A 21,902-nucleotide genomic window follows, 5' to 3' on the forward strand; every position below is an offset into this window, starting at 1 on the left:
CCATTGATAAGACCATGTTTCTCTCTCTGTGCCAGGCACAGTGCCAGGTGCTGGGTTCTCGTGGACGAGCAAGGCAAATGGGGGTCCCTGGACTGGAGGCACAGAGCCTGTTGTTGGAGACGCGGCCCTCACTCTAGCTCGGTAAGGAGATGAGGGCGTGGGCGTGTCTGGAGTGGGGGCGCTGGGTGGACTAGTTAACATGTAGCCCCCTGCTTCCTCCTCTGTGAAACAAGGGGGACGGGCTAGAACCAGACTGTTTTTATTTTGTTTTATTTTAGGAGGTACCAGGGATTGAACCAAGGACCTCGTACATGGGAAGCAGGTGCGCAGCCACAGAGCTACATGTGCTCCCCAGTGAGAGTTGGTTTTTTGTTTTGTTTTGTTTTTAGGAGGTGCCGGGGATCGAACCTGGGACCTTGTACATGGGAAGCAGGCATTTAACCACTGGACTACATCTGCTCCCCAGATTGTTTTCATTTTCATTTTTGTTTTTTTAAGCAACTAAAATAATTTTATTAGTAACAATTTAGCTAAGTTTTTCTTTTTCTGCAGTTGAATTAATTCCATTTGTGATTTTTTTATACTTCAATTTTAATTGCAAGATGGTATTGCCATTTAAAGACTTATTTTTATGTTACCTTTCACTGCTGTCAAATTTGTAATAGGTGAACCCCAAATCTGATTTACAAGTTCCTAGACACGAGCAGATTAACAGAGTCAAAGCAAGCACAGATTAGAACAGAATAATTTTACACTCTCAGCTTAGTTTAGGGAAAGACTTGACTTCAGAATCACCTCGACGCCAAGCTCCCAGGGACTGTCCATGGCAGGAACTTGGTGCAGGACCCTCCCATTTCGCTCCTCCAGAAAAATCCCTGGACAGCTGCTAAGCACGGAGCTGAGGGGTCTAGGGAAGCCCTGCCCCCAGAGAGACGGGCATTGGGTGCTCTGGGGGTTGTATTGTTAGTCACTGCCTGCAAGGGGTAAAACCCGCCAGCCTTTTTTCCTGGAAGGATTGCAGTCCTAGGCAATAGGTGGGGAGCTAGGAAAACCAGGAATGTTTTAATCACAGCTGATGGCACACGAGGAGGTGCCTTATTCTGTGGGGAGAGGTTTGGTAATGAGAGTGCATTTCCTCCTCCCTCTAAGGCAGGGGTTATCGACCTTTTTTTCGTTCCATGGACCCCTTGTTAAGAACCCCTGCTTTGAGGAGACCTGACCACATGGTCCCTGGCTCAGGTCCAGCTGTCTTCTCCTTTCTTACACAGGTTTAACTGGCATTCGGGGTCCCATACAGAAGCTGCTCTCGACCACACTGAGGCCATGTGGTGTGGCAGGAGGATTACACTAGGCAGGTTGTCCCACTTTCAGAGCCGCCCATTATCCTAGGGGAGGAAATGCTGCCGTCAATTTGGGTGGCGTCCCACCACTGTCCTGACGGAACAGGTTTGCTCACCAAACCAGCACCCTGGAATTGGGGGCCCTGCTCGCTGTGCCATGTTTTGGGGATTAAGAGCTTTGTCTCTGGGCGTCCCCAGAGGCCTCGAGGGGGTGCCTGGGTCCTAGCAGGGCTGGCCCTCGGGAAGGGGCTGGCGAGGGACCTTGAAATGCTTTTGCCTCCTTTGCAGTGGTCTTGGGAGCTGGCTGTGGGCGCGCCCACCCCATCGACGCCCCCGGGGAGCTCCTCAATTAAACCTGACAGAGCCCAGGAAAACCTAGAGACTGACTGTCCCGGGACTTGCTGGCAAACACCCTCAGGGACCATGGCCCCACCCAGACAGTCTCTGGACCTCTCCAGGGTGAAGGAGAGGGTGGGGCCTAGACTCCCTAACAGATGAGTTCTCAGGCTTTAAGGCATTCTGCAGCATCTCACAGACCCAGAATGAGGATGGCAGTGGAAGATCAAAGGCCCTTTTAATTAAAGGCAGTTAGCCAGCAATCTAACGGTGCAGCCAGTGACATGCTGACCCTAGAGGGGGTCTGGTAACCTCCCAGGGGACTCCTGCTCCCTTAGGCCCCGCGCCCAGGCAGGCCTCAAGGGCAGTTTCACCTGCCACCCAGAACCTGCTTGGATCTACACGCTCGGGGACTACCCTGCCACCTCCGTTGGGAGCTTATCCAGGCACCCCAGAGCCATTCACCCCTTGGAAACAGCAGAACCAAAAGAGGGCCCAGACAGGCCTTAAAACTCAGCTGCCAGTGGGGTTGGGAGAGCGCCCCTCCCCTGTTTTTCTCCTGGTTGGCTCGCCAAATGAAGCCGGGGAAACATTTGATTCCTCTAGGTTCTTGGCTATGATGCATAGAAGAATTTATGAACACCCCAGTTTAGTTAGGCCAGTAAAAATAATTCATTTGGGAAATGGGGCAAAGAACAGAGCTTGCTGGGAAATGAGAGAGAGATGGAAATATATACCAAGATTTGGTGTGGGCTCCTCTGGGCAGAGAGAGCCCCCAGATGGCTTTTAAAGGCTGCAGTAGGGCAGGTCGGCTGCTGCGGCTTTGGAGAGTGGGTGAGGATCTTCAGCCATGCTCTAGAAGAGCAGCCAGGAGCTTTTCTAAATTCTTGAGCAGGGAAGGTCAGGAGAAAAATGGTGCTCCAGAATTCCCGGGACATTTACAAGCATGGTGAAACAAAGCCAAAACGGTGAGGAGTTTTAAAGGCATGGACAGGTATTTGGGGCTAAGAAATACCTGAAGCGAGAGGCTTTCTTGCCCCCACATGTAATTGAAAATCTGTCAGGGTTGACTCTCCCTGACGTTCTTTTTCTTTAGTAGCCAGCTTTTGCCAAGCAGTAAAAGCACAGCTCACAAAACAGCCAGCCCAGTAGTTTGGAAAACAGAACAGTCATCGTGTTTACTTTTCCTTCTTTAAAGGTGAAAGCGCAAGTTTAAATTTTATTGATTATTAACCGGATAACATTAATCTCATCTTAGTTTTGAAAGAAAGAAGGAGTGTCATTCTCGGGAGGCCGGGGTGTTTCCTGCTCGCTCCTCACCTGTGTCCCGATTCCTGCTGTCGGCAGAATCGCCCCAGTCACAGGCTCCGGCCGTCCCGGAGGAGCTCAGGTCGCGATGGAGTGGTTCGTTTTCTGTTAACTTCTCTCTCCAGGTCATGGCTTCCCGTTTCTTGAACCCGAGGCTCCAGAGGAGGAAATGACCGTCCGGGGACCTCGCCCCAGATTGACGACAGAAACCGGACCCTCGTAGGGTGTGGACCTGCCGGGGACGGGGACGCCTCTCTCTCTCGGAAGGGCCTCGCATCATCGGTAACGAAGAAGATAAAAATGACGACCTCGTCCATCAGACGGCAGATGAAAAACATCGTGAACAACTACTCCGAGGCCGAGATCAAAGTGCGGGAGGCCACATCCAACGACCCGTGGGGCCCGTCCAGCTCGCTGATGACCGAGATCGCCGACCTCACCTACAACGTGGTGGCCTTCTCGGAGATCATGAGCATGGTGTGGAAGCGGCTCAACGACCACGGCAAGAACTGGCGGCACGTGTACAAGGCGCTGACGCTGCTCGACTACCTCATCAAGACGGGCTCCGAGCGCGTGGCGCAGCAGTGCCGTGAGAACATCTTCGCCATCCAGACGCTCAAGGACTTCCAGTACGTGGACCGCGACGGCAAGGACCAGGGTGTCAACGTGCGTGAGAAGTCCAAGCAGCTGGCGGCCCTGCTCAAGGACGAGGAGCGGCTGAAGGCGGAGCGGGCCCAGGCGCTGAAGACCAAGGAGCGCATGGCACAGGTGGCCACCGGCATGGGCAGCCACCAGGTGACCTTCGGCCGTGGCTCCAGCCAGCCCAACCTCTCCACCAGCTACTCGGAGCAGGAGTACGGCAAGGCCGGGGGCTCGCCTGCCTCCTACCATGGCTGTGAGTACCTGGGCCCCCCTCGGCCCAGCCCACATGCCCGCATGGGCACGGTGGCGCTGGCCGCGGGCGGGGAGGCACCTGGCACAGAGCGCGGTATTTGTGGGCGGGGAGGCGCCAGGCGCAGAGCGCGGTGCCTGCGCCGCACTCTACGCGTCCTCTGTGCGCCAGCCTGCAGCCTCCCGGGGCCCAGAGAGAGGGACAGTGGCCAGGGGCTTTGGGTGCCCAGCCTGGCGAGGGGGTCTCAGAGGGCCCCCTGCCGCCTCCCAGCTGGAAGTGGCCGCACAGGGTCGTCTTGCTTGCCAGACAGCGGGAGGCCTGCGTCTCGGGGGGACGGGAGTGCGCTCTTGGTGGCCGTGTCTCTCTCACCCTGGCTGCCAGGGTCTCCCGATGCCGGGGCTGCAGGCCTCCTTCTGCACCACACAGGGTGGCGGTGGGTGTCCCTGTCCAGCGTCAGGGAAAGAGCGAAAAAGCCCAGGTGGAGCTTCCTTGGGCCCGAGCAGCGTGGGCGGGAGTGCTGGTGTTGGGGCCTGTGGCCTGCCCAGGTCGGGTGCCCATTTCCCCCTCGTGCGTGGCGGCCGGCTCGGGTCTTAGTCCAGCAGCAGAAGCGAGTGGGGTCCGCGGCCGGGGAGTCGGCCTGGGGGCTGCTCCCTGGAGGAGAGGCTCGGGGGCCGGTGCTGGTGGTCCCCGCGCAGACCGGCCCTGGTCGCCGGGGGAGGGGCGGTGCTGACCCCCTGGTGGGCCAGAAGCGCAGAGCCGAGCCCGGGCCGGTCTCCCCAGCAAGCTTGTTTGCTAGAGGAAGTTGTCTGTGGTTTGCCCAGGGCCTCTGCAGCCACTGCCTCGGCCGGTGGTCTCTCGCCAGGCCGCTTAGTAACGGTTCCTGCCTCTGCCGGTTCCCACACGACACGATGCCGCCCTCGCCAGCATCTCGAGCGCTGCGTCATGTAGGAGGCTCGCCCCTCAGAGTCGGCTTGCCCGTCTCTGGGAATTCTAAATTATTAGCGAGCTGGGAGCAGGTTAGCGTCACCCTGTCCCATTTCTCGCTACTGCCTTGTTTTCCTCTTAGTTCAAAGCTCTCTCCTTAAGTACAGGTTGCGACATTCGTGAAACCTGAGAAAAGCCTGAGCTTCCCCTCGCCAAGTCCCCCCCTGGGCTAAGTTGGGCACAGCGGTGAGGTGCGCCCCTCGCAAAGCCAAGGCCTCGTCCAGCCGCGGCTGTGGCCGAGGGCTGCGCGGCGCTGCCCGCCGCACTCACCGTTCCCAGGAGCCCGAGACCGCACCGCCAGGGGCTGAAGGGGGCTCGCATTCCACGGCTCGTGGGTCGACGCGGGCGCAGGGGCCATCGGCGCACCCTCCTGGCCTCCAGCTACCGGATGTGCAGCGACCTCGGCTCCAGCTCTGGAGCGCTGGGTCTGCGCCGTGCCCGGCCCGGCCACCGGTGCTCCGCGGGCTGCCGGGTCGCTGCCCGGCCTGCAGAGCCCGCCCGGGCCCTCTAACGGCGTCTCTTTCTCTGTGTGTCGTGTGTGTGTCCCTGCCCCACAGCGCCCGAGGCCTCGCTGTGTCCCCAGCACCGCGCAGGGGCCCCGCTGGGTCCGAGCGAGGAGCTGCAGCCACCGAGCCAGCGCCACCCCTTCCTGCCGCAGCCGGCCTCCCGCCCAAACGGCGACTGGTCCCCCTGCCTCACTTGTGACCGTGCAGCCCGAGGTGGGACGGCGGTTTGCTCTCCTTCCAGAGGTGCCGCGCAGCGCGCCGGCCGTGCTCGTCCTGCGCGTGCAGCCACCTCTCTGCCTGCGTCCCCTCGGCCTCCCCTCTCCCCTGAGCTCATGGCCTGCACACTCCGCCTCGAGCCCCTCCTCACTCGCAGGAGCCCTGCCGCAGCCCTGGGGGAGCTGCTGTGTGGACAAGCCACGGGCTCTCCCCATGGCCCCGAGGCCGGAAGAATCGCAGCTGAGCTCTGCTGCCGCGTCAGAGCGCCCGCTGTGTGCGTGCATTCCCACGGCGCCGGGCTGGTGGAAGGCCCCCCACAATGTGGCTGCACTCGTGCCTTGCCGAGGAGCACGGGGAGTTGCTCTTGCCTCCCGGTTCCCTGCCGATCTTCCTAAAAGCCCTGTGACCGCAGTTAACAGAGAGTTGGCTGCACCAGCAGTTCCGGGTCCCCTGGTTTGAAGATAGCCGGTTTGAGGGGTGACGGAAAGCGGGGCTTCTCTTCCACTAACAGCGTGTCCTTGTTGGTGCCCGCAGCACTGGCAGGTGAACCTGGAAACAGGTTTTCCTTGCTGTCTACTAGAAAATGTTCTTGGTATCATTCCAGTGGGAACCCCGCTAGAAAGAAGAAAGCTGCCCTTCTCTTCTCTTCTTTTACTGATGAAGAGCTTTTGTGCTGCCCTGCCCGATCACGGGGCAGCCTCCACTCAGCCCTGGAAACAGTTTCTGTTCATTCACGCCTCATTAACGTTCCAGCCTGTTTGGGGAATTCGGGGGCTCACGATACTTAGCCTGGGGATATTTTCCTTCATGCCCCTCTTCCCTTGATGGTTTACATGGAGTTCGGGATTATTATAAATTGAGGTTCAGAAAACATCACGGGGACCCACTTTGAATTGTAAGGAATGTAAATGGTCAGCGCACGTTTGGGAAGCTCACCCAGAGGTGCTTTTAGGCCCCTGCTGCTCCCCCAGATGTCCAGGGGCTGCGCCCAACAGGTTCCAGCATCGCACAGAACTCCCTGGAGCTTCCCGCTTGTCCCCACCAGTGTGAGCTCCCTGGAGCTTCCCTCTTGTCCCACCAGTGTGAGCCCCCTGGAGCTTCCCTCTTGTCCCCACCAGTGTGAGCTCCCTGGAGCTTCCCTCTTGTCCCACCAGTGTGAGCTCCCTGGAGCTTCCCTCTTGTCCCCACCAGTGTGAGCTCCCTGGAGCTTCCCTCTTGTCCCCACCAGCTGCCCACGCTGACACTGGCGATGTCTGCCTGCGTCTCCGCGGTGGTCACGTGTCCGCCTGGCGCTCGCTCAGGGTGTTGGTGCATCGACGTCACCCCGGCCGCCCTCCCTTGGCCTCGCCATCACCTGCCTTCTCCTTCCAGCAGTCTGCCCTACCCCCTACTCCACAGCCCGGGTCCCACCGGCCCCTCGACGCGCACGGCTGGTGGGGGCTGGCGGAGGCAGGGTGGACGTCGGGCGCGGGGTAGTTTTCCCTGGAGCCTTTCTCGTGGCCACCTCAGCCTTGGGCAGCGCGTGGGCTGTGGTGCCGCGTCCCACCTGCGCGTCGCTGCGTGTTCCTCGCCCCCTCACCCGTCGCCAAGAGCGGGACCCGGACCCTCTTTCTCAACTTGCTGCCAAAGCGTTGACTTCCTGTGAGGCCGCCGGGTCGGGTCGGGTTGTGTCAGCACCCCGCCAGGAGCCTGGCACGCTGGGAGGCCAGGGTGCCTGTCCAAGGGCGGGAGCCAGCGTGCCGCTGACCTGCAGCACCGCGCCTGCAGCAGCCCCGGAGGGGGCCTCCCGTGGCACAGCCTCCCTTGGCGCAGCCTCCCGTGGCGCAGCCTCCCGTGGCGCAGCCCCCTGTGGTGTAGCCTCCCGTGCCGCAGCCTCCCGTGGCGCAGCCTCCCGTGGCGCAGCCTCCCGTGGCGCAGCCCCCTGTGGTGTAGCCTCCCATGGCACAGCCTCCCAGGGTCCTCGCGGTTCCGCACAGACCTTTCTCTCTGACTCCGGATCCTTGTGACCTCCTGTCTCCCCTGCTCTCCCGTCTCCCCTGCCCACCCACCTCCCTCGCGCACCTGGCGGTCTGGCCTTGGCAAGCGCTCACATCCTGCCCCTGTCTAGTTCTGTGGCCCTGACTCCGTGCCCGCCTTTGGGCCCGCACGCTGGTGTTAGACCCCCCATTCGTCATCCGAGTCAGCCTGCAAGGGATGCTCCCAGGAAGCCCGAGCACCCAGCTGCCTGCAGCCAAGGCCTGGGGTGGAGCGGGCGAAGCCCTTTGAGGGGCCCTGGCTGCCCCGCGCTGGCTCAGCCCTGAACAGCGCCCACGTACGCAGCCACAGTCCCACAAAAACCCTCCCGTCCTCCTCCGTGCCGCCCACCTGGGCGTCCCCCTTCTGGGCGTCGGCTGGGCGCACCTCTGGATTCTTCCCTCGTGGGAAGAGAGATCGTGCCCAGAGCACGTGAAAGCTGCCTGTCCTTGCCACGGGGGCAAAGGCGCCGAGGGGGCTGGAGAGCGGCGTGGCTGCTTGACGGGGGTCTGCACCCCTGCCCGCACGAGGAGGCAGGCAGAGCAGCGCCCTTACCCGGGCAGGAAACGCGCAGTGACCGCCCAGATCTGCCGCGGCTGACGGCGGGGCCAGCCCCTGAACCCGGGTTTCCCAGAACGCTGGTTCTCGTCTCCTACTTTGCAAAACGAGCAAGTGGTTTGGAGATTGTTCTGCAGAATAGGTGGCTCTGCGGGGAAGAGCTATTACGGTGCTGGGACGCAGGCTGCAGCTCCTGTCAGGCTCTTTTTTTTGTGGTTCTTAAAAGCAGCAACACCCAACTGTTGCCTAAGTGTGACCCAGATGTGCGAGATCCCCTCGGGCGTCCGGGAGGGGAGGGTGGTGAGTGGTCAGCGGTGAAACCAGCTCCCAAAGCGCTGACTGGCAGCCACCAGCGAAAAGGATCGCGGGCACTGCCGCTTGTGTGTAGAACACTGACCTGTGAATGGGCTGCGTCGCCTGCCTCTTCCTGCTCCTCTGCTGGTCTTTGAAGTATCGATACCTTTTTAGTGAAGGTAAACACACTGTTTGTAAACCGTCACTAAGTGCACGGTTAACCAGCAGCCACAAAGCTGCTGACAGCGTTTTGGATTCACGGCTGCTCGGTACAGTAATTGCTAGTTTCAAGTTGTCAACTTCAAGGGGCCTTTACAAATTATATAAATAAAAACAGGAGCGAAGGTGTAAAGATAATTTTTCCCCTTTGTATGAAAAAAGAGACCAGATAATTTCAGTATCATCTCTCTCTGTATCCCATTTTATTGTCTTTAGAGTGCTTTTCACAGTCTGGAATTGTCATACTGGTTTATTTTCTGTCCTCCTGTTGTGAAACAAAAATCTCGCCTGTCACTCGCTGTGTTTATCTCTGTGCCCCTTAGCACAGGGCCTGACCCGGGAGAGGTGCTTGGTAGGTACTTACTGAATGAATGGGTGCTAAGCCGCCCTGAACCCTTTTTTTGAGGGCTAGTAGTTGCTGTATTGTGGCCGTCTTGGTGGGCGTCTGCCCCAGCCATGAGCGTTAGTTCTTGGAAGATACATTTTGTGGGCTTTTGCAGAAATGTAGAAATGTTTCGGTATTTGTTTCGTTTCTCAGTGCTTTGAAGTCAGTTGAGCAACGGTGTGGTTTGTCGTCGTCAGTTTTTGTTTCCGTCATGACATGTCATTTCTCTCTTCTGACAGTCCTGGTCCTGACTCAGCCCCGTGGGGCCTTCACCCAAGGAGCCCTTAAAGGGCCCCATGGCGGGGCCACCTCTGACCCGGTAGGCTCGAGCCCCGCAGGGGCTGCAGCTTCCGGGAGGTTCCGGGGCAGCGGGGCAAGAACCAGGCCTCCGGGGCGGACTGGAAACGGGCCTGTGGGCGCTGGTTTTGTTCTGTTGGAGGAGTCCTTCCCCCTCCCTCCCTCCAGCTGATTGCCACTAGCAAAGTCCCTTCAAAAAAGCAGGCATCACCCCAGCTTTCAGGAGCTCGGAATTGGCGCTCTCCAGTGGAGGGCTCCCCCCGCTGCCGGGTGGCCAGCACCCAGCCCGGGTGGCCAGCACCCAGCAGCCCGCCAGCGCCCAACGTGGGCGGCCAGCACCCAGCAGCCTGCCAGCACCCAGCCCGGGCGAGCCTGCGGCCCAGCAGCCCGCCAGTGCCCAACCCAGGTAGCCAGCACCCAGCAGCCCGCCAGCACCCAGCCTGGGCGAGCCTGCGGCCCAGCAGCCCGCCAGCACCCAGCCCAGGTAGCCAGCACCCAGCAGCCCGCCAGCACCCAGCCCGGGTGAGCCTGCGGCCCAGCAGCCTGCCAGCGCCCAGCCCAGGTAGCCAGCACCCAGCAGCCCGCTGGCGCGCAGCCGAGCCTGCTCGGCCACTGCCCAGATGCTGACAGTGTAGTGTGCCGTGCACAGGAAAGGGACGCTCTTATGAAAGTACTGCAGTCCGTCCCCTGAGAACTGAAAAATGCACCAAAGAAGGCAGAGCCCATGCCCTCCTGGCTCACGTGTTGGTGCATTTTCCTCTGCACTCTCGTGGTTCCGCAGCAGATGCACCGCGGTGTCTCGGCCTTTTGTCTCCTAACCCGTCACAGAGGCATGCTCTTGGGTTACTCCACAGCCCCGTGGACGCTGCGCGGTCCTCCTGCTCGCCGGGCTCCCGGCAGCCCAGGGGTCTCCAGTTGCAGTGTCCCAGCCACCCGGATCGCGTCCCCCTGGGGGACAAGGAGGTTTCTGCCAGGAGAGGAACCGAGGGTGGCTCGGGACCTGTAGCGCAGAGGCAGCTGCCCGGCCGGGTCAGGGGCACGGGGCTGCGGGGCATTGCCTGAATTCCGATGCAGTCTGCTGTTCTACCCCACCCGGGTGCCCCGACAGCACGTCCAGAAGTGTCACCGCCACCATGTGCCATCTCCGAGGCGTGCTCTTCAGAACGCCGCGTCGTGGTTTGAGCAGGCGTGCGGCTGCGCGCTGAGGGGTAGCCCCTCCAGTCCAGGAGTCCCCCAGACCACCCCACGTGAGATCGCAGTCCCCATGGTGCAGGGGCCGGGCCCGGGAAAGGAGGCGGGCGGCAGAGCCGGGCTGGGAGCGCAGGCCGCATGCAGTGCCCTAACAGTGCTGCCCCGGCGCCGCCTCCCCGGGGAAGGGCGATTACGGCGCCCGGTGTCCTCACCTGCCCTTTAATCTGCCTTTTCCAGGGTTTTGCAGTTTTACTTTCTAAAGGTCATTACACCCGGGACAGGTTCCTGAGCTCCTGTAAGCAGAAGTCCCTGTGTCTGCAAGGTGGGGTCCGCTGGTCCCTCTCTTGTGGGTCCCTGCGTGAAGACCGTGGGCTGACGGCCGCCCCAGCCTGCTGCCTCCCAGGTGGGAGATGGGCCGTGAGGCAGTCCTCCTCCTCGTTGCCCTCAGGGATGCCGTCCTGTCCCCACCGCTGCAAGCCTCTGTGCGGAAAGCTCGCTCCTTGGAATCTGTAGGTTATTCTTCATCGTAGGATTCCCAGAAGCGAGGTAAATGGGAACGGCGTCTGAGCAGCATTCCGCCTCTCAAAAGAGATTGTGACTTGCTTTTTAAATGGATTCTGCCCGTTGATGAAGCTCCCAGTAGCGCAGGAGAGAGCTCAGTTTCCAGCCCCCAGAGCTGAAAGTGGCACTGTGACTTTTTTTTTAGACCATTACTTTTTTTCCCTTTCTTTTTAGATTATTGCTAATTTAAGAAATGGAAATTATTACCAGAATACTCATTTTTAAAATTAGTTCCCTGTTTACACGTATTACTTGAGGAAACTGCTATAGCCGACTACTTCCTCACTTTAAGTTGGGGATTGAATTAAAAATGAGATTAATGATCTCTCTGCTAAAGTGCACACCCTGCCCGGGGCCCGCTCCCAAGCTTGGGTTCCCGCACCCACCTGCCACCCTCACCCTGACCCACATTCCAACTGGAGGGCGCTGGGCTGGCCTCAGGGCTGAGGTGGGCAGCCCCCGTGTCCCCAGCCAGGATGGGCCCTCCCTGGGCTGCACCCACGGGACCGGCCGTCACCCACGCTATTTCATTGTGGACAGAAGCAGTCGGGATCACCGGGATCCCTGGAAAAACCACTTAAGGAAAAGCTGCCCACAGCCCAGGCCAGGCCCTCCCTGGTGTACCTGACCAGCTGCCGACCTTGCCCGGAGCCAGAGGGGACAGTGCAAACGTGCTGCCTTAATTCCAGGGGGTTTGACTCTGTGGCCGAGGGAGAGGACCGCCTTCTGCCGCGGCTCCCGCGTCCCCCGTGGCCCCCAGCCACGCCCCGCGGCCTGAGCGGCCCTGGAGAGGCGAGGCCCCTGCCTTCTCTTGCCCTCGCTGTCAGGCGCTGGCAGCCTCTCGCGTGGGGAGGGTCCCGGCGGGCTTGCCAGGGGCGGTGGCTCCACGGCACGGGTGGCCAGAGGCGAGCCTGCAGGGGCGGGGCGGGGCGGGGCGGGGCAGCCCTCTAACGCGCGTGTCTGCTGGGCCTCGTGCGCAATCACGGGCAGTCGGCGCGGAAGTCAGGCTGTGGGTGGCGGCGGCTCTGACTGCGGAGGCCTGGCTGAGCCCCAGGCCCAGGCTCTCTGCAAAATGGGCCCGGCCAGGCCGCCCGCCCGCCTGGGGCCCTGGGGCCGGCTGCGGCGTGTGTGGGGGCCAGGTGGGACCCCTCACCCGGCGCCTGCAGGTGCCCTTGGAGGCCACGGCTGGTCCTGGCGTTCACGGAAACGAATACCTAGCCATTCATTCAGCTAATAGACATGGGCACCCTTTCTCCAAGCCAGGGTCTCCCCTGGCCAGCACAGCCATGCCCCTGAGCAGAGCCCTCGAGGCCAGACGGGCAGGTGGACGCACAGGTGTGGGCGGGGTGCTGTGGTGGTCCTGCACCCGAGGGCCCCGAGCACCTGCTGTAGCCAGGCCCCACCTTGGGGACCCGGTGTTAAATAAAACTCCTGATGCTCCCGCCCGGTGGTGCTCACGGCCTTGGCGAGAGGCCGGCACGGCGCACCCTGGGAGTGGAGCGGGGGTCCTCTCGCTCGTGAGGGCTGAGGAGCAGGCACAGCCTGGCCACAGCGCAGGGCGGGGAGGGAGCTGGGGCGCGGGCGTGGCGTTGGCGAGTGCTGGCAGGGTGCTGCAGAGGGCGAAGGGCTTGTGCCCCGAGGCCAGAGAAGGCTCAGGTGGCCAGTGGGGACGCCCGTTGGGTCGCCTGTGGCCTCAGGCTGGGTCGTGCGCAGTTCCAGGAGTGCCGGAGTCTCAGTGCAGCGCACCCAGAACCCAGCCACTGGCCCTCCTCGGGGCTGGCGTCCCTGGCCTGGTCCGCTGGCCACTCTCCCTGCCTGGCTCCCCACCCCGCCGCGCTGCCCTCTGCTCCCCGCCCAGCTCCCTCGCTGCCCCCGGGGCTCTGCTGGGGTCTGCGCCTGAGGCCTCCCTGACCCTGTACGAGGGGATGCCACGGGCACTGCGCCCTGTGCCGCGCCATCCTCCTCCGCAGCTCTCTAGTGCCCGCCCGCACTGCGAGCTCCTTGTCCTCCCCTAACAACACAGTGCAGAGACCTCTGTCAGGCCCCGGGCGTGGCGTGCACGTGTAACTGCCGGGGAACCTTAAGGCGCCTCGGGGTGCTGGGGGCAAGCATAGGGTGCACGGTCCGAAGACTGGGCTTCGCGTTCTCTCTCTGCCGCTGGCCGGCGCAAGCCGGTCGTAAGCCTCTCTGGGCCCTCGCTGCGTTGTCTGAGAAAAAGGGGTTGGTGATAAAGGGCAAGACGTTTGGGGCCACCCCCCTCGGCGGCCAGGTGACGGGCAGGTGCTTGACCCCGTAAGTTGGCAGGGGCGCCCCTCCCGGCCTCGGGGTGCCGTGTGCCAGGCGCCAGGCCCCGTGCCCTCCCGCTGACGCCGCACAGCCAGCCCAGCCTGCGGGTCCCCCCCACCGTGGGGAGGCGTGGCCCAGCGGCTGAGGCGCCCGGCCAAGGTCGCGCGTTACCAACAAAGTGCGGGGCCGGGGCTGGGGGCCAGGGCCCAGGGAGAAGCAGCAGCACGTGGCGGGAAAAACGTGGCCCCAGTGGGCAATTGTCAGAAAAAGACACGCACGCACACACACGTGCAGGCATGCACACATGCTCACGCTCGCACATGCCACATTCACACGTACCTTCGTGCACATGTATGTGCTCACACAGGAACTCACAAATCCATCACTCTCACCTACACACCCAGGCCTACCCTCAACCCATGCTGGAGCGCATACACGTTAAAAGGTTTTTCTGGGCGGAATCATGAAAAAATGTTAACAGCTGTTTTCTTCTGGGAGAATGAGGGCAGGATGAGCTTTTCTTTATTTTTTCAAGCTGACGTATTTAAAAATGAGTAATGGATGTCATGATTTGCCACCCCCAAAGAATCCAGTGTGCCCCCCTAAAGAGAGAGCTTCTGTGTCACCCCAAAGCGTCGTTCCCCCTCACAAGATGAGAATGCCCTCGAGGTCATCAAATGCCCTCACCGGCGTTAGCCGTCAGGTTCCGCCCGCTTTCCAAGCCGCGTCCTGTGACTGAAGCGTCCACACCCAGGCCGGGCCTCGCCGTGGCGCCTTCCCTCGTGCCCCACGCTGGCTCGGCCGCCCATCGGTCTGCGCCTGCCCGCCTGCTCCCTGGGCCTGGGGAGCTCGCCCCCCCAGCTGGACCTGGACCTGGGTCAGCTGCCAGCGAAGAGCTGCCAGGATGGGCCTGGGCGGCGGCGTGACACTCAGGGCGAGCCCGGGCGCCCCATGCGGGCTGGCGCTGGCCACAGCGGGGGACGAGCCACGGCCTCTGAGTGGTCGGGGGTGCTCCGGGGCTCTTCCCCTTTGTCCCTTCGCGGCCTGCCCACCGTGCACTTACACCCTCCTCCTTTCAGCGTTGCTGCAGGTGATCAGGGCTGCTTTTCTCATATCGCGCCACAGTTAACCAAAAGCCGTCGTCTCTCCCGCTCCTCTCGCCGGGGCAGTCAGAGGCAGTGAGTGGAGAAGCTCGGGTCAGGCCAGGGCTCCGAGGCGGTGCCCGCGGTGGGCGCGGGTCGCTGTAGACTCAGAAAATGGGTGCAGGACCGCTGGAAGCTGTCGCCGTGTCGAGAAGGGCTGGCGAGTGGGGCTTCCCTGCAGTTCATCGACGAGGAAAGAAGGTAGCTGGACTTGGGGAGCTGGCCCTGGGGCCCAGCCGGCCCCCCAAGCCCCCCATCTCCCCCAGAGGGTGCAGTGTGGCAGAAGGTGAGGGAGGAAACGAGAGCCCGCTGGAGCGGCAGTGCCCAGGCTGTGTGCGGTGGAGGGGGTGCCAGCCACGTCTGGGGGCCACAAGGTGGAGCAGGCTGGACAGGCCGGGTGGGCGCTGGCGGGAGGAGAGCCCGAGGTGGGGCAGGCCTGGCCCCTCTGTACATGCGCTCGTTAGCACCTCCTGCCGCCCCTGAGGCGTCCCGCGTCACTGAGGGGGGCGCAGAAACTCCGAGAGGCCACGGAACCTGGCGGATGTGGTCCCGCGGCTAGGAAGGGGCAGGGGCGGGATTCGAGCATGGCCCGTGTCCAGCGACCCTCCCTCTCGGGCCGGTGGCTGAGCCAGTGCTGCACCAGGTGGAGGCGTTCCCAGCACCCTGGCCTGGGAACCTCGGCGGCCATCACCCCGTCAGGCCTGTGAGCCCGGTGTCCTCACATGAGGCCCCATTGTCGAGGGGTCTGCCTCCTGCCCTGGGGGCCTGCACCGCAGCACAGCCGCGGGGCCCAGAGTCGTCGCTGCGCCAGCCGCTGGGTGGAGCAGCCGTGTCCCCGCGGTGTCTGTCCCCGCTCCTCCCTGCTGCGTGACCGGCAGATGCTGCTGAAGTGCTTTCTAGGAAAGTTGCAAACCGTGGCCGACGAGCAAAAGCAATTTCCTGTTTTTCTGTCGACTTGACTGCTTTCAAAGTGAACCGAAATTGGCCAGGGGAAGCGTCTTGGTTAGAGAACGTTCCAGCCTTGCATTGGGACTACGTGTGGGGAGCGGGGCCCTTGGCTCAGCACGGGTGCCCAGCCGGGGTGCCTCCTGCAGCCTGCAGCCTGCCTTCGGACGGAGGCGCCGCCTTCAGGACAGGGGTGTGTCTCGGTGTTCCTCCTGGACTGCCATTTGAGGAAATTGTTGGGCAGTTACAGCTCCCCCCAAAAACCTGTGTTTATGGTTCTCGGTCACAGCGCGTGAAGACTGAGCTCTTCCGGGGCGGTCTGGGTGCCGGGATAGTGAGGGCAGGGAGGACCCCGGGTGCCCCGTGGTGACGAGCGAGCTGGGGCAGCTGCCGGTCCCTGACCGCGACCGGCGTCCCGCCCCGAGAGGGTTTTCCACGGCCCTGCGGGTGGTGAACCTGCGCCCCCAGCTCCGCCCGGGCCGAGTGGTGGGAGGGCCTTCAGGCTCGCCTCCCCGAGCAGCCGTGTTCGCGGCCCCGGGCATGGCACAGGAGCTGTGGGCCGGAGATGCCGGACCCTCGCCCAGCTGAGACCCGCTGGCGCCGCTCCGTGATGCCCAGGGTGGTGGCCGTGTGCTCTACCCGCTGCGGAGCTGAGCACCACACACCACCGTGTACCAACCCCAGCGTTCAGGGAACACCTGTTTAGTTTCCACGTCGGCGTGATGAGCTGCTCCTGCGGGTGCCAGACCTGCGGTGGTCTCGGAGCTCTGCTTCAGACCCCAGCAGGCACGGTCGCCCGGCTGGCCGTGCAGGTGTGCAGAGCTCAGAGGAGCAGGGGGGCCGTGCTTCCCAGGAGGGCCCGAGCAGAGGGCCACCGGGTCTGTTGCCAGCCTGGCTGAAACGGGCACTGCCGCGCTGCAGCTAGACGCCTGCGCCCACGACAGGCTCCTTCTCCAGGGCACACTTCCGGGGATGGGGGGCACGGGGCCTTCTGCTCGGCTCACTCGTGGTCTCCGTTCCGTAGGAACCCAGGGCTATCAGGTGTGCCCCGTTCTGGTCTTGAACTAGGCTTTTGTGAGCCGAGCCCCACAGAGCCTCCCTTTACGGGGAGGGAGCTGCAGGGTAGGCGGCTGGAGGGCTTGGTGGTTTGGATGGGGACAGCCACCTCCAGTTAGGAGAGTCCCCGGCTTTGTCTGCCTGCCTTCTCGGTTTCTGCCAGCCTGGGTGGTGGCGTCTGCCTCGTGACTGGCACGGGCGAATGTCGGGAACCAGATGAGCCAAGGTGCACTTCTGTGTGTGGGTGTCTTAGACGGGCCTGAGGATCTTTCGTTGCCATCGCACTCTACTTCTGCAGAAATACTTTGGAAAATATAGCTGGGGCGTTGCACGGGTACGGGCTCCTTCTTTATTTTATTTGGGAAGGGGGGCGTGTGTCTCTGTGACTGCAGTGGTTTCCGGCTCTCCTCTGACCTCGCAGGTTTTGGAGGATGTGGAGCAGTGGCTGCAGGCTCTGTGAGGGGAGGCAGGGTGGGGAGGTTAGTTCTTTTGGTTGACATAAATCACAGCAGTCACACTGTGCTTCAGGGCACAGAATTGTTCCAAACTGAGTCTTACAGCTGTGTGTTTTGGATCTGTTATTTTTAAAAACTGCATACTGGTTACTGGTCACCAGAAAGAGCAGGGAAGTTTACAGTCTCCTCCCTGCTCCCACCCTGCCCCCTGGCCACGCCCCACACTGCCCACTGTGCCCTGCTTCACCCACTCTGCCCCCTGGCCCCACCTGCCCGCCTGCCTGGCTCCCTAACTGCAGTTAGCTCTCTTCTGCTCGGTTCCCCGCACCAGGGCCCAGCCCCTGGGAAACCTCGTCTGGCAGGAATCCTTCCCAACCCTGTACCTACTCCCAAAGAGGCAAGTCCTAGGAAGCAGTTTAGATGGGAGGGTTAAGGCAGAAGTGACTTTCTCTTGGGTGATCAGACTGGGCTTAATAAAAGAAGGAAGTAAATCCATACACACAGAAATTTTAACACAACTTCGCCTAGCCAGGAAATGGAATCTTTCATCTGTCCATTCGTCTGTCTGTCCATCTGCCCATCCGTCCATCCATCCAACAGGCATTTGCCAGCTGCCGTGCTAACCTTCGGGGCTGGGGTAGTGGGGACGAGACAGACGTCCCTCGCCCAGGGCACAGCGGGAGGAGCACATGTTGCGCTGGGCGGAGGCGGGCACCACTGAATCCATTCCTTCCCGGGCCACAAAACACCCTCGTGGCCGTCGGCAGCCCTGGCACCTTCCACCCGGGGAGGCCCAGCCTGGCTGTTTATGTGGGGACTTTTATTTGGGGTTTGTGACATCAGCTAGGAGTTCACATTTCATCCCGTCAATAAAAAACTGTCTTTCCAGGAGCTGCTCCAAGTGCTCAAACAACCTAAGGACCAACAGCAAAAATGCATGTGCTTGTTTTTTCTAGGAAATACACAGAGTTACTAGAAAAAACAAACTTACACTGTGGTTGGGTCACCCGGCAGTGTTAGGGCTTCGTTTTCCATGGTCCTAAAGGCTGAGAAGCAGAGTGAGCCTCCTAAATACAGGGGAGTCCCACGCGGTGGCCTAGTCCACGGGTTTGAGTCGTGCTCTTCGATCAGCTTTTCGAGACGCCTGCTCTCAGTCCTTTTTTGGGATTGGCACATGTCTTTGAAGCGGGGCAGATCCTTGGAGACACCTAAGGCTGTCATCCTGGGCCCGCGACGACTGGTTCCTTGCAATTGGGAAGGCGCCTTCTCTTGGTCAGTGCCATGTGGCTTCTGCAGCCATCAGATCACAGGGAGCCGGACCTTGCATTTGACCTTGAAAGAGCCTGGGAGCCTTCTCCAGGGCCTGCCCTCTCGGGCTGTTGACCAGCCCCGTGGACCCCAGTGGGGAGTGGGAGGTGACTTGCTCAGGTGTCTGCCGAGCAGTCCCCCGGCCTTCCGCACGTGGTGACTTGGCTTCTCGCCCCCACAGCCACCTCCCCGCGCGTGTCCTCTGAGCTGGAGCAGGCCCGGCCGCAGACCAGCGGAGAGGAGGAGCTGCAGCTGCAGCTGGCGCTGGCCATGAGCAGAGAAGTGGCCGAGCAGGTCAGTGCCCGGGGCGGGGCCGGGCTCCAGGGCAGCTTCCGGGGCGGAGGGCGACACAGCCAGCTCTCGCAGTGCTGCTGCACGACATGCTTGCGGAGGCGGGGCTTAGCACTGCCATCTGCGTCCTTGTCACCTGACTGGGGCCGGGATCCCGTGCCAGGCTACATTGGGAAAAGGTTTTGGGGTCTTTGCCAAGGGAAGAAACCAGTCAGAAGTGCTGCCCAGACACAGTCGCCCAGACCCAGTGGGCATTTGTGGGCTGTTTTTTTTTTTTCCCCCTTTCTTTCAGGAGGTTCCTGGGATTGAGCCCAGGACCTCGTACATGGGAAATAGGCAGTCAACCATTGAGCCACATCTGCTTCTCGTGGAGGCAGTTTTAATCTCTTTCTCAGTTCCAGTTTGTCTTAATAAGCATGGGCAACCTTAAAACGGGGGGAAGTGAGGAAGGAGAGACTGAAGTTGCCTTTTGAAGGGGCTGTTCTGGCTGTCGCAGCCAGGTGTGTTTCCACAGGCCTCTGGTCTGAAAGGGCAGTGAGAATTAGAGCTCATTTAGAAATGAGCGTGTGCAGGGAAAGCAGGGACACAGAGGTGTTTGTCCCCGCATTGTTTCTGTCCTTTTAATCGGAACTATCTGGAAGCTCAGCAAGTGTGGATGGCTCCCATTGTGGCCTCTCCAAACTGTAAAGTTCCACAGCCCAGATAAATCCGTCCCTGCAGATGCCAAGCTGTCGCCAGCAACAGGGGAAAGGCCCACGAGAAATGTCGGGGACAGGCCCACAGTCCAGCCCCGTCGTAGTTACTACACCGTGTCTACGAATGTTCTTATAACGATGCGTGTATTTATAAATCGGAACACTCACAATTCCCGTTGGCAGTTGCAGCCTTCTGGGGGCTTCCAGAGGGAGGTGGAGCCGTTTGTGACTCTAGGCCCCTGTCTCATTTCTTTCTGGGGTGGTCTGATCTTGTATCTTATAAGCAGACATTGCTCTCAAAATTAGGAAGAAGTATAAGGCCATTTTCATTTTGAAAAAAGATGACTTAAACATGCACATCCTCTCTGTCCACTCAGGCCCGATGTGTGCTCCACGCCTGCCCGGCGCGGCCCCGAGGGGAGTCGGACTCACCTGGGGGCAGGGCTGCCGAGCGGCAGCAAGTTTTTGGCACAGACATTCATGATTGAATAGCAATTGTGTTTTATAACTGCCTGTAAACCTTCCCGTGAAATAATACCCAAGATGGCCGCGCGTCCCCGGGTTGCTTTGTCACCTGTCGTGGTGCTGGGGCAGCTCGCGTTGGCTTTGAGCTCACGCTTCCCTCTGCAGGAAGAGCGCCTGCGGCGGGGTGATGACCTGAGGCTGCAGATGGCCCTAGAAGAAAGCCGAAGGGACACGGTCAAAGCGCCCAGAAAGAAAGAGGTACGGGCCCGGCCGAGGTGTCGGAGACTGTCTCGCAGGTGCTGACGTACCCAGGATGCCGCAGCGGGGGGGCTCCAGGCGGGGGTCCCTGCGGGATGCCGGGGCCTCCAGTCGCCGCAGCCCCTGTGCCTGGAGAAGCAGAGCCAGGCTGGAGACATGTCTGCCCCCAAGGCCGTGGCTGGCACCTCGCCGCACCACCTCCGAGACGCCAAACCAGAGGCTCCTCAGTGTGCCTGCCAGTGCCTCGGCTTCCGCATCTGTGAGGAGAGGATGCTAAGGCGGCCTCCCCCGGGGGTTAGGGGAATATTAAATACATGCCACCTCGGGTGCTCTGCAAGGATTTCCTGGCTCAGTGACCCGAGTTGCCTGTGCACCCTTGTCACCCAGTCAGGGAGACAACCCTTCCTCACACCCCAGCGCAGGGCTCCGTGGTGGCCGGGGGTGGGCGGGTGGAGGGACCCCAGGAGAGAGGCCCCCCGGGGAGCTTGCAGAATATGGGGGCGGGAGGCGACGGCCAGTGTCAGCCTGGAAAGGTTTACTGAGCACTGAGGACTTCTGGAAAGGAGTCGGGGATTTGGCAGCCAGAGTAGAGCCCATTGTGGGGGTCCCTGCTGATTGATGGTCAGGACACAGGAAGCTCCATCCTGGGGCTGCTCTGGCCAGCCCTGGAGCAGGGGCCCTGGGAGTGGGTGTGGCCAACCCAGGAGCGGGTGTGGCCAACCCAGGAGCGGGTGTGGCCAACCCAGGAGCGGGTGTGGCTAGCCCAGGCGTGCTTTCTCTACCTGCAGAGAAGCCACACCTGGACCCCTCTCTTTGCTTACAGCTCGGCTCCCGCCCGCAGCAGACCTCCCTGGTGGACCTGATGGACGCCCTCCCCAACTCAGGCCCTGCTGCCCAGAAGGTGGAGCCCTGGGGCCCGGCGGCCGCGGGGAGCCAGGCCAGCCCCTGGGGCGGGCCGGCGGCCGCAGCCAGCACCTCGGGGCCCTGGCCGTCCTTTGGTAAAGGCTCCTTCCTCTGCCTGCGGGTGGGTGCTGGGCAGCGGGTGGGGCTGCTGCTCCTCCCTCGGCAGAGGTGGGGTTCCAGCGGGGCACCCCGCGCCCAGTCGATGTGACGAATGTGCGTGTCACCTGCTGTCCTGCGGCGCCTGCTGCTGCTCCCCCCCGGGAGGGCTGTGTCTGTTTCTTGCCGTTCTGGAGGGCTGTCTGCTTTGGGTGAGGTCAGGCTGGCTTCCCTGCTGCCCCTTGTCCATGCGGGGTGACCCCCCTTCTCCAGGGCACCCTGCAGCCCTCGCAGCCTCAGTGCTGTGCTCAGCGCCCGGCTCAGGGGCCTACAGTGCCCTGCAGGCCAGGCCGGCCTGGGGGTGGCTGTGAGCACGTGGGCTTCCGGGCAGTGGGCGGAGCAGGGGCCTGGCCTGGCTCTCGAGGGCCCCTCTCGCCACTGCTGTGACCCAAGCATGGCTGACGGTAGGCTCTCTGTCTAGGACTCTTGAAGTGTGTGTTCTATGGCAGCTGTGCATGTCTCTTGAGTTCCTGTTTCCCCAAACTGAAGCTGTCATTTCCGTTCAGCTTGGCACTTTGGACGTTGCCGACGGGCGCCAGGTGCCAGGCCCGGCCCCACCATCCAGGGCCCCAAGGGCTTATCCGGAGCCTCCTGGTGCAGGACGGGCACCCGAGCCCAAGGGTGTGAGGCCCGGGCTTCGCGGGGGACGAGCCCTCAGCCCTGTGGCGTGGCCGGCGCACTGGCCCTGGCCTAGGAGCGCTGGGGAGCCTGAGGGGCCGGGGCTGGGTGTGTGCTGCGTGCCCTGCAGGCCGCATCCACCCAGGCAGCCCGTGGTGGACAGGAGCAGGTGCAGGGCGCACAGGGGGAGCCCCCTGCATGGCCGTGCCCGCAGAAGTGGCGGC

The 21,902-nt window shown here is 61.8% G+C and overlaps 1 protein-coding gene across 3 annotated transcripts in view; it reads left to right on the top strand.

The window, feature by feature from the left end:
• EPN2 (epsin 2) overlaps positions 1–21,902 on the top strand; it is a 76,145-nt gene that overhangs the window by 37,603 nt on the left and 16,640 nt on the right. The window contains exons 2-8 of one of the 3 annotated variants that reach the window (XM_058283369.1): positions 36–141; positions 279–322; positions 3,110–3,879; positions 5,418–5,579; positions 18,474–18,586; positions 19,909–20,001; positions 20,825–20,999. In XM_058283369.1, coding sequence (XP_058139352.1) covers positions 3,285–3,879; positions 5,418–5,579; positions 18,474–18,586; positions 19,909–20,001; positions 20,825–20,999 — 1,138 coding nt within the window. In that variant the 5' untranslated portion in view covers positions 36–141; positions 279–322; positions 3,110–3,284. The remainder of the gene's footprint in view (positions 1–35; positions 142–278; positions 323–3,109; positions 3,880–5,417; positions 5,580–18,473; positions 18,587–19,908; positions 20,002–20,824; positions 21,000–21,902) is intronic. The other 2 variants (XM_058283368.1, XM_058283370.1) reach the window with 2 other exon arrangements.

Source organism: Dasypus novemcinctus, chromosome 21 (assembly GCF_030445035.2).
Source record: "Dasypus novemcinctus isolate mDasNov1 chromosome 21, mDasNov1.1.hap2, whole genome shotgun sequence".
Taxonomy (NCBI): Eukaryota; Metazoa; Chordata; class Mammalia; order Cingulata; family Dasypodidae; genus Dasypus; species Dasypus novemcinctus.